General features: G+C 40.0%; 1 protein-coding gene across 5 annotated transcripts in view; it reads left to right on the forward strand.

The window, feature by feature from the left end:
* Nucleotides 1–550: 550 nt before the first annotated feature.
* DEUP1 (deuterosome assembly protein 1) overlaps nucleotides 551–17,762 on the forward strand; it is a 103,860-nt gene continuing 86,648 nt past the window's right edge. For 3 of the 5 annotated variants that reach the window (XM_033431926.2, XM_033431927.2, XM_049713648.1), the window contains exons 1-2: nucleotides 551–2,447; nucleotides 4,200–4,272. In XM_033431926.2, the coding sequence (XP_033287817.1) occupies nucleotides 4,226–4,272 (47 nt within the window). In that variant the 5' untranslated portion in view covers nucleotides 551–2,447; nucleotides 4,200–4,225. The other 2 variants (XM_049713647.1, XM_049713646.1) reach the window with 2 other exon arrangements.

The following is a 17,762-nucleotide window of genomic DNA, read 5'->3' on the forward strand; positions in this document are numbered from 1 at the left end:
TCTTTTTACTTTTTAAGTTTGACTACTAGAATATTTTAAATTACATGGGTGGATAGGTGGTATGCATTATATTTCTATGGGACAGTGCTGTCTCTAGGGTGGCCTTGGTTCTAAAGACCGAATCTCCTTTTCCTGAATGGCTATTTTCTCAACTGGAATATGCATTGAAGCATCTCCAGAAAACTCCCTCAACCTGCTTCCACTTATAGAAGTGGCAAGAGACCATAAGGAAAAAACCTGGATTCTAATCTCTATTTTTGTCATTAACTAGAAATAAAACTAGTCAAATCATTTTAATTCTTTGGGTCTGAGTTTCTTTATATAAAATGAAGGGTTGGGGGGCTTCCCTGGTGGCGCAGTGGTTGAGAGTCCGCCTGCCGATGCAGGGGACATGGGTTCGTGCCCCGGTCCGGGAAGATTCCACATGCCGCGGAGCGGCTGGGCCCGTGAGCCATGGCCGCTGAGCCTGCGCGTCCGGAGCCTGTGCTCCGCAACGGGAGAGGCCACAACAGTGAGAGGCCCGCGTACCACAAAAAAAAAAAAAAAAATGAAGGGTTGGACTAGGTGCCCTTAATGAATTCTTCCAATTCTATGGTTATTTCATAATTATTATTATTAAAATTTTTTTCTAAAATATTTTCCATGCATAAGGTAGTCATAACTTTTCATTGTAATATATATAATTTTTTAGCCTTCTTTTGAAAATGATATAAAAATAAATATTCCCATGTTGATAAAAAGACATAAAGATAATTTATATAACCTTCCATATATTAAAGTTGTATGTTTGTTTTCTGTACTACTATTATAAATTTTGGCATGAAAACTGTTTTGTTAATGAAGGTTTTTCAATGTTTAAGGTTCAGTCTATAATGATTATTATTTATTCTACATAATTCATCCCTTAGCTTTTCTTCCAAACACCATCCTCGATCCTCTCCTCATCCCTTTCAAAACAATTTCACCTGAAAAGATCTAATAATAGGTACATTTCTGGGTAAATTCAAGGCTTTGCAGTTCTTACTTGATGGCGGGGAGTCATGGAGCAGTGAGGAGGGGGGGAGGGTAGGTCTTTGCATTTTAAGTCTCACCCTGAAATGAAACCTTTATTCCTATTAAATTGAATGGGGTATTTCTATTCTGTATTGAAATTTCTTTAAATCTGTCATAGTATGTGAACTCTCACATACCTATGCTTTGCAAGCCCTGCTCACATTCATTCTTTCTTGTGAAAATATGGCTTTAAATACATCTACAGTTACCTGTGCAAGATTCTGACTGCTAAAGAAACCTGCTCAACCTTAATTTTAGGACAGAGTTTGAAGAGCACTGGATTTGAAGTAAGATGATCTTGGTTCATATCTTAGCTGCACTTGAACTAGATGAATCCTCTTGGACAAAATTTTTTTATTCTCCCTAAACTTTAGGTTCCTAATATGCTAAAAAGAGCTACAATAACACCTGTTACACTTGTGTTGCATGGTACACTTTGAGCATATAAGGAACTAATGAACATAAAAGTACTTACCAATGGTAAAGAGCTACACAGCAAGAGTGATGTTGGGCATCCTGAAACTTCATTAAATTTCATTCCTAGTTCCATTTTCCCTTCCTGGGGTCAGAATAAATACATTGATCCATTCAGTTTAGACAAGAATAGAGAATATGACTAAGGTTTACAGAATAATGGAAGGTCTCAAGTTAAGATAAAATGATCACTTTCTTCATTCAAACATAATGAGAACTATGAAACACTTATTAGCACTAATGACCTGAGTTACTTTACACAATTCATCTATGAAACTCAATTTGTCGAGAAACAGCAAATGTTATTTTGGAATTTGGATGGAGGAATTGAGGTCAGTATTAAATTGATAGCCATATTAAAGTAGCAAATTAATGTTAATATTATAAAAGTGGAGTGCAAATAAAAGATTTTAAGAATTAGGAATTAATCGACTGAATGTATTGCAAGGAATTCTGTCCCTAAAATAGATGCTAGAATATTTTCCAAACACAAAATCTAAGTGCTTAAAATATCACTCGTGGTATCAATAGAAAAAAAATGGGTATATATATGTGTGTGTGTGTGTGTGTGTGTGTGTGTGTGTGTGTGTACGTACAAGTATTTATGCATATATTCTTTCCTATCATTTCTTTGAAATCAGAACCATGAAACAGAGCTTCTGTCATCAGTTATACTTGGAATTTGGTGAAAAAAAGAAAGAATTTGGAATCAATCACTCTGAGTTCCGTCCGTGTTCCCCCACTTAGGAGATATTTCCTTCTCCCTAAAAGGGAAGCAACACTATCTGCTCCGTCTAACTCGCAGAGTTGCTCTAAGGACCCAATGCGCTGGATGGGAAAGACAGGTACAGTTGCTGCTGAAAGTAAAGCTCTTCCTAGCTGGGGACACTTTGGTGACTCGAAAGGCAGCTCTCTTTGCCGTAAGTCTATTTCTTTTTCGTATCATTTCAAATGTGGGTAAGAGGAGGGGGAAGCCAGGGGATTTAAGGAACCTGGATGCAGAACCCTCCCTCCCCCCAGCTGTTTACACTTTGTTCCCTCGTTATTTCGTTCATTCATTCGACAAATATTTCCCGGATCCCCGTCGAGTGCCGGACACTCTGCCAAGCAGTGGGAGCCACAAAGTGGACAGCACCCAGAATGTGGTCTCGGGGAGCCCTCCGTCTGCTGAGCAGACCCCACACGCAGAACTGCAGGGCGGCGAGGTCCCGGGTAGCCCGGCAAGGCGCGGCAGCCGCGGCCTCCCGCGGGTCAGCCCGCCGCGCCGCCGAGCCCATACGCCGCCTCACCCCCGGCAGCAGCGAGTTCGGCCGCGTCCCCATGGCAGCCAGCGGCGGCTCTGCGGAGGCGGCGGGCCGGGAGCGAGAGGCCGTAACGGCCTCGGAGGCCGCGCGGCGGGCTGGCGGGCCCGGGCGGCGGGCGGCGGGGCCCCTCGGGGCGGGCCGGGCTGGCGGTGGCCCCGGCGTTCCTACTCTCGGGGCTTCAGACCTCTCGGGAGAGCGCGGCGTGGCACAGGTAACCCTCCTCGGACCCTCGACCTTTAGCCCAGCTCGCCCAAGAGGGGCGGGGGACCCCCAACAGACAGGCTGTTCCGCGGAGGCTGGCCTTGAACCCTCCCGGGGGGCGCGGGCTGCGGGGCGGGTGGAGAGAGGCTCGGACTGACCCTGTAGAATTCAGAACAGAGATTCTCCCTAAATTGGAAGGTCTGTGTTCTAGTTGTGTGGCTTTGGGCAAGTCACTTGGCTCGTCTGTGCCTCAGTTTCCCTGATGTTAAAGTGAGGGATTTGAGAACCTACAAAATGAAATTATTCATCTGAACGTACTGGTCAAGTTTTCATTGCCCATTCCTGCTCCTCGCCCTTCTGCTCCACTCGCAATTCCAGGGTCTCTCTTTAATCCCTTTGATTTGAGAGGGATTTGAGCCCGCCTGTCTTCCTCCTCTTTCTACCGTCTTGAATGCTGTTTAACTTTTATTCAGAGGAGTCAAAGTCCTTTTCAATATTTGTCCATTTATCCTCATAGATTTTTTTCTTTTTAATTAAAACTACGTTGCTGGGAAAACCATTTTTTTTTACTTTAGGAAGTACTAACATCCCTATTTTGTCAAAAGGGTGAGCAGGTGCCCACAGAGCCACTGAGGAATTGTTAAGATTTCTATTTTTCTATTTTTATTTTCTTTTTCTATTTTTATTTTCTATTTCTATTTTTAGGCAATTTTACGTTTTTTGTCCTAAATCTCGTGGTATATTCATTCTAACTAAATCCGGACAGGACCAAAGAAAGAATCTACTCAAATAAAGGCAGACCTTTAGGGGAACCAGCAGGAAGGAAATCTTGAGTCCCTTCAGCTGGGACCCGTCTGGAGTAGGAATTCTGTTTTACTCATCTCATGTGTTGGCACTTTGCAAAGAACCTGGCACCAAGCTGTTGTTCATTAGATAGTGAATGAATGTTCACTTCAGTCAGTAGCATCTATTTCAACTCATCACTAAGCCAGTAAATGCATGGGGCACACACACACATGCAAGTTTCTACGTTTTGTGGAACCAAGAGTACTACACTCAGAAAAACTCATATAACAACATGGTTTGCCAGTAGCAAAATTTTCTTGTTTTATAGGTTAATAAATGTAAGCATTTTAGGAATCTAGATCATTTTTTTCCTCCTCACAGATTAAAAATCAAGAAATACAAACCAGATGCAGCAGTTTCTTGACATGGAGAACCAAGCCCATAATACAGTGGAGTAAGTGCTGAGACATTGCTTTTTAATTATGTTGGTACTTAATTATGCCAAAATCTCCCTGATGATATGTGAATTTTGAAACTTAGTATTAATAGAGGATATACCAATTATTTTTGGTGAGGAGGTTGGGAGAAACTCAAGTGACTTAAATTAAGAATCTATAGTTTGAGTCTTTCCAGTTTTGACTATGGATCTGTAGTCAAAAATCACCATTTTCCAACTTTTAGTGAAATTTTCCAGTTTTCTAGGGTGATGGATGCCCACATAGGCCTCATGTGCTCTTGGGTTTCCACAGTGCAGCAGCTCCTGGCCAGCTTGCTCCTTTCCTGCTGCATTGAGTGTCCAAGCATCCCTCCAGGCTTGCCCTGAAGGCTGAACTCAAAATGTAAACATAGCCTCAGAACAGATTTAGCTCCTCAAAACTGCAGCAAGAACTGGATATTTTACCAAACGTTTCAGGAAGAGATAAGGAATAGAGTTTGTATGGCATTTGCCATTGTAAAAAATTAAATTCTTTTTGACAAATGTCTGTCCTGCCCTGCCACCAGCACCATAAAGGTTTCTCTTCCTACTGTTTCATTAGCCAACTGGCCACTGGCTGACCCTAGAACTTAGGGAGTTGAGAGGGAGTGGAGAAAGTGGGAGAGGGATTGGGGATAGGGGTGATACTATAGTGCCTGATCTTGACTGTGACTCACTTTGGCACTAGTCAAACACTCCAGATATCTTACTTTCAGTTATTCTGCTCAGACTGTGACTTTGACATCAGGCTAAAAGCTGCACGATTCTTAAACTTCTACTGCATACTCCTCCTTAGAACAGCCCTGCTAGGTATCATTCTCATTTTACCTGCTAGGTGTCATTCTCATTTTACAACTAACAAAATGGAGCATATTAGTTAGAGTATAGTCTAAGCTCTTGTGACAAAGAGACCCCCAAATACAGAGGTTTAAAAAAGATTGAAGTGTATTTCTGTTTCGTCCACAAGACCAGAGATGAGCAGACCAGGGCTGGTAGGGCAGCTCTGCCATTCTCACTACATGATTTCCAGCTCTGGGCCTGAAATGATTGCTTTAGCTCCCACCGTCATGACTGTGCTCCTGCCAGAGGGAAGGGGGAAGGGCTAGAGGAGAGAGTAAGACCGGTTCCTCTTAGGAGTATGACCTGGAAGTGACAAGCCTTGCTTCTGTTCATTCCGCGTTGGCCAGAACTTAGCACCAGGGCAAGAGCTAGCTGCAAGGAAGGCTGAGAAATGCAGTCTCTAACTGGGCAGCCATATGGCCAGTTAAAGCTTAGAGGTACTATAATAAAAGGAAAAAGAATGGATATTGGTGAACAACTAGCAGCCTCTGTCACACTGAGTTCAGAAAGGTAGAAAGAAAGAGAAATAAAGCAGGAACTTGGCCCAGAATACACAGCTGGTTTCTGGAGAAGGTAGGCTTTGAATTCAGCAGATATGTCTGGCTCCAATCCCAGCATTTTGCTACATTAGAAATGGATGGCAAAAAGATGTGGGGAGCATCCTGCCTGGAATCCATAGCAGAGCCAGGATAGGGTTCTGAATTGAGCAGGTGGTAAGTCCCTGGTGTGAAGATGGCACTAAGGGCTATGATGCAGATTGAAGGTCTTGAAGCTAAGGTTGGGTACCAGATATCACTTCACTCCTGCAAATCTGAGGCGTGGAGACTGCTGTTTCTCTTCATTCTTTTGGAAAAAAGTATGGAGGACTGAATGTATGCCAGGCACAACACTAAGCTCTCTGACTCATACAAAGACCGTTAAGGAACAAACCTTAAAGAACTTAGTATTTAGTAGGGAGCCATAGAGCTCATTTGGGTACAATGTAATTACAAACCAGAAGTGAATGAGAATTACTGGAGGTTTCCATGAGAAAGCCACCACTTACAACAGCAGACATGGGACCAGACCTTGTCGACCTTGGTCTCCAAAGAATGGAGAGCCGGGTTGGCTTTGCCTCTGTCCCATGCACTATTGAGAAATATGTAAAAATTTAGATCATGAAGATGATAAAACCTCACTCATCACGGATTTGTTATATGCTTATCAAACTATGTCACCTATATACACAGTAATGATTTGTGGAGCAACCTTCATTTGACGAAGATTTCGTTTATCTAAAGTCTACAATGAGCCATTCATTGGTCTAAGCACCAGGAAGACAGCAGTGAACACACTAGAGCCCGCTCCTCCAAGGGATTTTTACATTAGTGGGAGAGACCGTGGGAGATATCAACATGTTTCATATGTGATATGAAGAAGAGTAAAGCAGGCTGAGGATGAAAATGGGGTGGTCAAACAAAGATTCCCGGTAAGGCAGCATTTGAGCAGAGCTTCTGTCTGGGAGAAGACGGTTCCAGACACGAAGAACAGAAAACACAAAGGCCTGAGGTGGGACCTTTTACACAGAACATTTATGATGTGGGTGAGTCATGATTCTCTGACATCTAGGTTATAACAGGGTTTGATTTTTATTTATCCAAGATTTCTCCCAATTATAGGTGTTTGTGCCATGATTATCAACCTAAACTTCTAAATGAAACATTTATTTATTTATTTTTGTCATGGGGTTTTTTGTTGTTGTTTTTTATACATCTTTATTGGAGTATAACTGCTTCACAATGCTGTGCTAGTTTCTGTTGTACAACAAAGTGAATCAGACAAGTTTGTCCTTTTTCTTTTCAGAGTGTATGCCCAGAACATAAATAACTATAGAATGAATAAATAATCTACTTTTATTGGACTTTTTAAGAGAACCATGTCTACATTTTACTTTGTTTTTGTTTTATTCATGAATTACTGCTCTTTGTCCTTTTATGTTTTATTTTACTTATCCTGTTCTGATTTTTGAGTTGAAAAATATGATTCAGTTATTTTCATGATTTCTGGATTTCATGATTTCTTTAAATAATACAAGCATTTAAAGCTAAAGTTCCTCTTGGGCTCAACTTTGCTGCAGGCCATAGAATTAGTGTTCCCACTCTCATTTTCTAAATTGTCTATTATTTCAGTTTTGATTTCCTCTTTGACTCAAGAGATATTTGGGAGATGTAACTTCTGGGGGTGGGGTTTAATTATCTTTTTATTATTACTTTCTAATCCACCTACATCCATGGTCATAGAATATGACCTATATGATAGTTCAGTTTCATTAAGATTATTCTTATGCTTTGTTACATGATCAACTTTTATTAATGTCCTTTAGGCATTGAAAACAAATGTATATTCTCTTTTGCTTAAGAAAAAAGGTTAAAAAGTTATACATATATAGCCAAACTGTTTAATTGTTATTATTATTATGTTTAAATTATGCTTTTCAAATCCATTATTACCTTTTTGTCTATTTGATCTGTCACATTTTAAGACAGATCTTTACTATAATTGTAATTTTTATCCAATTCTTCTTTTATTTCAGGCAGTTTTAATTTTCTATGTCCAGTGTTCTGTTGCTCAATATATTGAGGTTCATGGATGTTATAGCTTCATGGTATATTATATGGTTTAGCTTCATAGAATGTCTCACAAGTATAAGTGAGTGATTTTTATTTGAATTCTACTTTGCCTGATATTGATATTGCCATCTCTGCTTTCTTCTTAATTTGCATTAGTCTGTAATAGCCTTCTTCATCCCTTTTATAAAGGAAAAAATTCAGTCTTCTCATTCCTTTGTAGGGAAAAACCCATTTCTTCCATACTGTGTCTTTCTTCCCTGTGTGTCTCCTTTACCTTCACAGAGATCACTTCACTTCTGGTCACCAAATGTGTGGAGGTTTTTTCCCCCACCAAGCAATTCTCTGGGACACCAGCTGGGTGTCCTGCAATTCAACTCAGTTCTGACACTGTGTACCTAGAGACAGCACCAGATCCCACAGGTTGAGGACTTAGTCCCACAAGACTGCTCACCACCCTCTTCAGCTCCAGTTGCAAGCCCAGGTTGTCACCTGTGCTTCTGACCAACCAGTTACAGATCAGAGGTTCTAATAACCCCTCCTCGGATTTGATTAATTTGCTAGAGTAGCTCACAGACTAGGGGAAACACTTACCTTTAAACTCTTACTTTCATCCAGCTTGTTAAAGGATACAGATGAGCGTCCAGATGGAAAGGATGCGTAGTGCAAGGTATATGGGAAGCGGCATGCCACTCTCCCAGCACCTCCACCTGGTCACCAGCCTAGAAGCTCTCCAAACCCCATACTTTGGGGATTTTTATGGAGGCTTCATCACGTAGGCATGATTGATCACTAACTCCGTTTTCAGACCATCTCCCTACACAAGGGAATGGAGGGGGGAGAGGCGGGGCTGAAAATTCCAAGTTTCTAATCATGACTTGGTCTTTCTGGTGACCAGCCCTCATCCAGGAGTCATCTAGGAACCTGCCCAAAGTTGCCTCATTAGAACAAAAGACACTCCTATCACCCAGGAAATTACTAAGGTTTCAGGAACCAAGGTCTAAGACCAATATTAGAGCAAGAGATGCCCCTAGAGTTCTTATCACTTAGGAAATTACAAGGGTTTTAGGAACTTTGTGCCAAGAACCGGGGGCAGAGACCAATACATATTTTCTATTCTCCCATACCCTTGTTTGCAATATTTTTTAATATCATATTGTGTCTCTTATAAGTAGCATATGGTTAGATTAATGTATATATATACCTCAATTGGAATGTCTTTGCCACTAAAAAGAGGATTTTATGATCATTAATATATTAACATTTGACCCTTTTTTCTTTGCCAGCATTTGCTAGTCTTATCTAGTTTTCTTTTTTTCTTAGAAGTTCTACATCCTATTTTATGTTTTTAATTTACATTTTTTACAAATTTTTTTTTTTTTTTTGCGGTACGCGGGCCTCTCACTGTTGTGGCCTCACCCACTGCGGAGCACAGGCTCCGGACGCGCAGGCCCAGCGGCCATGGCTCACAGGGCCAGCCACTCCGCAGCATGTGGGATCTTCCCGGACCGGGGCACGAACCCGCGTCCCCTGCATCGGCAGGCGGACCCTCAACCACTGCGCCACCAGGGAAGCCCAACAAATATTTAAAATTTGGATTTCTAGTCTGGCTTCCCGAATTTTTAGTGTAACTTTGACCTCCCTCAATCCTATGTAAGACTTCACCTTTAGTACTGTTTTTGCTTCCGCATTCCCTTACCTCACCTCCAAGAAATAATCTGGATTTCTAGTCCTGATTTCTATTAATTTATATATAAATGATTATATATAGGATAATGTTATCTATTTTATTCCTCTTTAACAGCTGTAAATTTTATTGCATCACTTATTACTATTATATAAAATTTTCCCTGTTCTTAATTTAATTTATTTGAAATTCATTTTTAATTTGACTGAAGTACTGCCTTAGGTAATCTTTTCATAAAAATGAACATAGGTAGTGTACTTCTTAACTTTTTTCATGTCCAAATGTCTTATTTTTACCCTTACACAGGAACTCTGTAACAGTCATTACTCCCATGGTCTTGAAGTGTAGTGTTGAAGATGGAAAGTCCAATGCCAGTCTCATTCTCTCCTCCAGGTTTTGTTATCCCTTTCTTTTTCTTTTTTTCATATCTGGAGGCTTATGGGATTTCTTTTTATCCTTGAAATTTACAAATTTACCAAGATAACTTTCTAGGTATAGATCCTTTCTCAATAATCCTTCACAGCATTTGGTGAACACTTTTATTACTGAAGATTCAAATCTCTTCAGCTCAGTGAAATTTTCTTCTATTCCTTTGATTAGTAATTTTCCACCATCTTGTTTCAATCTACTAGAATGCCTACATCTTTTTCTTTTTTTCTCATAATTTCCATCATTGTCTTTTTTGTTCTGTGTTCTGGAGGAATTCCTTGCATTTTGTCATTTTTATTTCAGCAATGATTACATTCTGGTTTTTTATTGCTTCTCTTGAGATCTTTAGTATTGACAACCATGTTTTTATTTCCAATACTTCTTTTTTGTATGTTTATTTCATTGTTCCTTTTACATAGTAAATTGCTTTTCTTTATCAATGCAATACACCCTTTGACTCATTAAAAATGTGAATAAGAAGTGTTTGAAATTATCTCTTGCTTCTTATATTAACTCCTTTACAGTCAGTCATTCTGTGGGTGTGGCTCCGGTATATTTCTCCACATCCTTCAATTTGTGCCTCTTTCCAAACCCCAACAGTTACTCCACGGCACTGCCTTTCTCCCAGCCTCTGCTACTCTAGAAGAGAAATCAATTACGTTTCCAGAGAAATCATTGCACCAACTACAGTGCAGCTACAGCTCCCTAAGGGCTCAGTATAACCACCATCCAATGTGCTGTGCAGTCTAATATATTTAAGATTATTAAAGCTTATGTTTAATAAACTTATCTCTGAAGGTCATTTCTAAATAGGAATTCCACAAATGCACTGAGCAATGCTAAGGTCAATAAAACACAGAGAGTCCCAAAATTTCTGAATTCTGGAGTGATGTTTTGAAAAATGTCATTTTCCTTGTACAATATAAGTGGATGCACATATAATGGATTTTTTTCTTTAAAATATCTTTTCTAACTGAAAAACAATATTTATCCAGATTTTCCTTTACTTAGTTACTCATGTGTGTAATTTAAAAAGTCATTTGGTTCTTTGTCACTGTTACCAAAAAACAGCAATCTCCTATTCCTGCTCCAGTTTTCCACTCCCGAAGGGCAACCACTTTCATTTCTTCTGGCTAATCCTTTGATATTTATCTCCATATCTCTAAAGAACATGCTTACATTGCTCCTTCTTGATTTTTCAGTTTTGGTCACCTCGTCATCCCTGCTACACACACACACACACCATTCCTCCGTTCTCTCAATACACTATAATTTTGGTTGGATCAATATTCTGTTTGCCTTGTTATAACTTTATAAATACCTCTACCTTTATAAATACTCTTCACCTCTGAGCCATATAGTATACTGTGATTACTCTTCCTTTCCTGCATGTTTTGTTTTTCCTGGAGCTAATACCTCTAGTATCTTAATCATAAATTTTTTGAAGTTTTCTTCTTTCTGCATAATTTTCTTCAAACAATGTCTTTCTGTGTGTATTTGACCTCGCTGTGTGAACTTCCCTCAGATGTCTGTGATCTCTGACTGCTTGCTCCTATTTAAGAGTAATGGCATTGGAAGCTGATGGGAAGATCCAGTGTACAGGGGTAGGGCTTGTTAATAGTGGTCTTCACTGTCTGATTATCAGGGTAGTCTCTTTCCTTTGTCTCAGGCTGATCAGTTTCCAGAGAATGTGATTCGAAATCCTCCTGCTTACAGGGTATAAGTTGGGCAGCCAGCGTTCACCTCCTACTTCCAGAAATATCTAGTGGGTTGCTTCTTGGCTTTTTCCAATACTAGCTCCCATTTTTTTTGTCCTGTAGGTTTAACCTTGTAGGTTAAAAATATTCCTTTGCTTTATTTTAGTAGGATTTGGGAAGGGAGCAAAATTTGTATGTTCATCCACCTTCAACCAAAAGTCTCATTTTCTCTACTGAATCATTTACTCTTTATTCTGTGACTTATATCTGAGTCATTGATCTCATTCATAGAATCTTGTAAAATCCTTCCTAAAATCTAGGTACTGCTACATGATCTACCAAAATGTTTTTATCTGCTGTGAAAGTCATATTTTCAAAGACCAAGGCAGATGAATATTAAAGCACATTCTCACATCTGAATTCAGAAAACTCCTTTAAAGGAGTACTCTTCTATGTATACAACTTTTTTTTTTAACGTTTTTATTGGTGTATAATTACTTTACAATGGTGTGTTAGTTTCTGCTTTATAACGAAGTGAATCAGTTATATATATATACATATATCCCCATATCTCTTCCCTCTTGCATCTGCCTCCCTCCAACCTCCCTATCCCACCCTTCTAGCTGGTCACAAAGCACCAAGCTGATCTCCTTGTGCTATGCGACTATTTTACATTTGATATCTATTTTACATTTGATAGTGTGTATATGTCCATATATACACTACCACTCTCTCACTTTGTCCCAGCTTACCCTTCCCCCTCCGTGTGTCCGCAAGTCCGTTCTCTAGTAGGTCTGCGTCTTTATTCCCATCTTGCCCCTAGGTTCTTCATGACCATTTATTTATTTAGATTCCAGTATATATGTCAGCATACGGTATTTGTTTTTCTCTTTCTGACTTATTTCACTCTGTATGACAGACTCTAGGTCCATCCACCTCACTACAAATAACTCAATTTCGTTCCTTTTTATGGTTGAGTAGTATTCCATCGTATATATGTTCCACATCTTCTTTTTCCGTTCATCTGTCGATGGACACTTGGGTTGCTTCCATGTCCTGGCTATTGTAAATAGAGCTGCAATGAACATTGGGGTACATGACTCTTTTTGAATTATGGTTTTCTCAGGGTATATACCAAGTAGTGGAATTGCTGGGTTGTACGGTAGTTCTATTTTTAGATTTTTAAGGAACCTCCATGCTGTTCTCCATAGTGGCTGTATCAGTTTACATTCCTACCAACAGTGCAAGAGGGTTCCCTTTTCTCCACACCCTCTCCAGCATTTATTGTCTGTAGATTTTTTTTTTTTTTTTTTTGCGGTAAGCAGGCCCCTCACTGTTGTGGCCTTTCCTGTTGCAGAGCACAGGCTCTGGATGCGCAGGCTCAGCAGCCATGGCTCACGGGCTTAGCTGCTCCGTGGCATGTGGCATCTTCCCAGACCGGGGCACGAACCCGTGTCCCCTGCATCTGCAGGCGGACTCTTAACCACTGTGCCACCAGGGAAGCCCTGTTTGTAGATTTTTGATGATGGCCATTCTGACCGGAGTGAGATGATATCGCATTGTAGTTTTGACTTGCATTTCTCTAATTATTAATGATGTTGAGCATTCTTTCATGTGTTTGTTGGCAATCTGTATATCTTCTCTAGTGAAATGTCTATTTAGGTCTTCTGCCCATTTTTGGATTGGGTTGTTTGTTTTTTTGATATTGAGCTGCGTGAGCTGCTTGTAAATTTTGGAGATTAATCCTTTGTCAGTTGCTTCATTTGCAAATATTTTCTCCCATTCTGAGGGTTGTCTTTTCATCTTGTTTATGGTTTCCTTTACTGTGCAAATTTTTTTTAAGTTTCATTAGGTCCCTTTTGTTTATTTTTGCTTTTACTTTCATTTCTCTAGGAGGTGAGTCAAAAAGGATCTTGCTGTGATTTATGTCATAGAGTGTTCTGCCTATGTTTTCCTCTAAGAGTTTTATAGTGTCTGGCCTTACATTTAGGTCTTTAATCCACTTTGAGTTTATGTTTGTGTATGGTGTTAGGGAGTGTTCTAATTTCATTCTTTTACAAGTACCTGTCCAGTTTTCCCAGCACCACTTACTGAAGAGGCTGTCTTTTCTCCATTGTATATTCTTGCCTCCTTTATCAAAGATAAGGTGACCATATGTGCATGGGTTTATCTCTGGGCTTTCTATCCTGTTCCATTGATCTATATTTCTGTTTTTGTGCCAGTACCGTATTGTCTTGATTACTGTAGCTTTGTAGTATAGTCTGAAGTCTAGGCCCCTGATTCCTCCAGAATCCAACAGCACATTAAAAGGATCGTACACCATGATCAAGTGGGGTTTATCCCAGGAATGCAAGGATTCTTCAATATACGCAAATCAATCAGTGTGATACACCATATTAACAAATTGAAGGAGAAAAACCGTATGGTCATCTCAGTAGATGCAGAAAAAGCTTTCGACAAAATTCAACACCCATTTATGATAAAAACCCTCCAGAAGGTAGGCATAGAGGGAACTTTCCTCAACATAATAAAGGCCATATATGACAAACCCACAGCCAACATAGTCCTCAATGGTGAAAAACTGAAACCATTTCCACTAAGATCAGGAACAAGACAAGGCTGCCCACTCGCACCACTCTTATTCAACATAGTTTCGGAAGTTTTAGCCACAGCATTCAGAGAAGAAAAAGAAATAAAAGGAATCCAAATCGGAAAAGAAGAAGTAAAGCTGTCACTGTTTGCAGATGACATGATACTATACATAGAGAATCCTAAAGATGCCACCAGAAAACTACTAGAGCTAATCAATGAATTAGTTAAAGTAGCAGGATACAAAATTAATGCACAGAAATCTCTGGCATTCCTATACACTAATGATGAAAAATCTGAAAGTGCAATCAAGAAAACACTCCCATTTACCACTGCAACAAAAAGAATAAAATACCTAGGAATAAACCTACCTAAGGAGACAGAAGACCTGTATTCAGAAAATTATAAGACACTAATGAAAGAAATTAAAGATGATACAAATAGATGGAGCGATATACCATGTTCTTGGATTGGAAGAATCTACATTGTGAAAATGACTCTACTACCCAAAGCAATCTATGGATTCAATGCAATCTTATCAAATTACCACTGGCATTTTTCACAGAACTAGAACAAAAATTTCACAATTTGGGCTTTCCTGGTGGCGCAGTGGTTGAGAGTCCACCTGCTGATTCAGGGGACACGGGTTCGTGCCCCGGTCTGGGAAGATCCCACATGCCGTGGAGCAGCTAGGCCTGTGAGCCATGACCGCTGAGCCTGCGCATCCGGAATGGGAGAGGCCACAACAGTGAGAGTTCGTGTACCACAAAAAAAAAAAAAAAAAAAAAAATTCACAATTTTTATGGAAAGACAAAAGACCCCGAGTATACAACTTTCTTAACCTTTAGAGTGTCCTTTCCCTCTGAGGCCTATTCATAATCACAACTTTATTTACCTGTTTCTTATGAGTTAAATACAGTTTTAATTATAATTTGTAAATAATTCTAATATAAGTCAATATATATTTGTAGTTTAATAAATTGTCATGTATTATTTTTGCACATTGAAAATTATTTTTAATTTGATTGATTCTCGTATCTGAGTGGCCCAGACTCTACCCCATTATTCTCCCTCCCTCATAATTTATCCCCCACAAAATACACATATTCCTCTCCAGAGTAATCAAATTTAACAAGTTCTAGTTTCTTGTTTCTCTGAAGAAGCAAAGTGAAGTGGACCTAGGGTAGAATTCTGATATCTCAGACCTTGAAGTTAGACCCTGAAGTGTTAGCACAATGCTAAGTGGTTGTAGGAATTCACTGAGTGACTTTGAAAGGAGGGAAAGACACTTAGGAAGAAAGGGGAGGGAGTGAGATAGAGGGGAGGAGGGAGTGAGGGAAGAAAGAAGGGAAGAGAAAGATTCCTTTGAAAGACTTGTTAAGCTGCTATTAAGTTAAGGCAAAGATTAAAGATTACCTCAGTGTAGGATAAATTTGCACGTAATTTTTACAGAACAATGTTTACAAAAGGTTGGTTGTATTAGTTACAAGTTACATTTTTAAAAAAATGAAAAAGAAATAAGCCATGATATGTGTAAACCTAGGCATGTACATCAGGATCCAGGCACACTCACCCTGACCTGACATTGCAGATGCTCCGTGGTCTGGCACTTTGGAACCACTTGGAGCAGTTGCAAGCCTCTTGTCAGAGCATTGGTGAAACAGAGAGGTGTTGAAACATGAAAATGATAGAAACAGGAGGAGCTCGTTAGTTCTCTCCCCTGCGGCGGAAAAAGCAGTTTCACTGGACCGTAGCTCATGTAAAAGCTATGTACAAAAAGAGCATAACAGAGCCAGGTGCACTATAGAATCATGCAGTGAAATGGCTTCCAAATTTTCTCTAAAAAAGAGAAAAGCAGAAATGCAAATATCTTGTGATAATCTTATTTTCAAATTATGAAAATACTTTTAAAAAGTTCAAGAATAGGAAAAAAATGGGTGGATCAGCAAAACAGCTGACTCATGAAGGACAGCTGGTCAGAGTACAGATGAAGTCTGTACCATTCATATAAGAAACTGAAGTGGGATATGAGGCACATTTGGTGCTGTGGCCCAGGGACCCTGGAATACCCAAATCTTGCCTCAGATCACAGACAGTCTCAGGGAGATACATACATACTTACGATGGCAAAGAAAAACAGACACTTTGAGCAGTGAATGATAACGAGGCCACCCACTTCCCACAGTGTCCATGGGGGCCATGAGGACACCCCTGCCCCTCTCAGCCATGGTGGTATTGGCGAAGGACTAGTGGGGAGCCTGAACCCCTCCCCTGGCCACCCAGCAGCAATGAGGAGTCCCTTCTCCCAAGTAGCAAACAGATGCTTAGTCAAGAACGTGGTTTCCACCATGGCCTGGCAGGAGTGAGACAGCGCCCCATCTCTCTGATGGTGCATTCTCAGAAAAGGCCTGTTGAGCACAAATTTTATAAAGGATCCCGAGTCTCATAACACAATACCCAAACAGATTAGGGTTTTTATTTTTCTGCAGGTTGGCAGTTCAGAGCTGAAGCTGGCTCTACCATACCATCAGGCATTCATGGAGCTTACAGTGCAGTGGGGGGACAGATTTTAACAGATAAATGAGGGTATATTCTGTCAGAGGGATGGTAGTGACTGCTTTGAAGGAAAATTAATCAGGTTATGGTAGTAGAGAGTTACAAAGTACATCTGATAAGGTGACATCTGAAGAAAGACCTACAGAAAGTGAGGATTCTCTTCATATGTATTCATATATATGAATATATATATGAAATATATATATGAATTATATATGAAAATATATAATTCATATATATATATATATATTCAATATGGCCTGGGGAATGGCATTCCAGGCAGAGGAGACAGCAAAAGCAAAGGTTCTGGGGCAGGAACATGCTTAGTATTTTCAAGGAACAAAAAAAAGGCCAGTGTGTTTAGAGAGGAGCAAGCCGGGAGGAAGGTGGTAGGTGGTGACCTCAGAGAGACAAATAGAACCAAGTCCTGTAGGGCCTTCCAGACCCTGGTAAAGACTTTAGGTTTCACTCTGTACAATGGGAAGTCACTGGAAGGCTTTGAGCAAAGCAGTGACATTTTCTGACCTAAAGTTTTGAAAGGCTCATTCTGGTTGCTATGTGAAGACTAGACCATAGCAAAGCAAGGGTAGAAAAGACAGACAAGCTGAACTCTAATTCAGTGGGAGATGGCAGTGGTTTGGATCAGGTTGGTAGAAATAGTGACAAATGGGGATGTTGTGACAGAAAAGCTGATAATATTTAGAAATCATAGATTGAATGTGGAGTGTGCAGGAAGGAGATGCGATGGTGGGCTTTTGTCCCCCCAATTGGAAAGATAAGATTGTCATTTATTAAAATAAAGAAGACTGGAGAAAATGCAAGCTTGGTTTGAGATGCCTGTTAGCCATCCAAGTAAAGATCAAATAATTAGCTGTATATCCAAGTCTACATGTATCTTTCTGCTTTATCACCCTCAGTGTGTGGCTTTATTGTTTGGCCCCAACTAATGATTGCAAGATGGCAGAACCATCTCCAGCATCGCATCTGCCTTCCAGGAAGGGAGCAGAGGAAGGGCAATGGGTAAAAACAAAAGAGAGCGTGCCAGCATTTTATTTGGGGTTCCTA

The sequence above is a fragment of the Orcinus orca genome, chromosome 8, assembly GCF_937001465.1.
Source record: "Orcinus orca chromosome 8, mOrcOrc1.1, whole genome shotgun sequence".
In the NCBI taxonomy this organism is placed as follows: Eukaryota; Metazoa; Chordata; class Mammalia; order Artiodactyla; family Delphinidae; genus Orcinus; species Orcinus orca.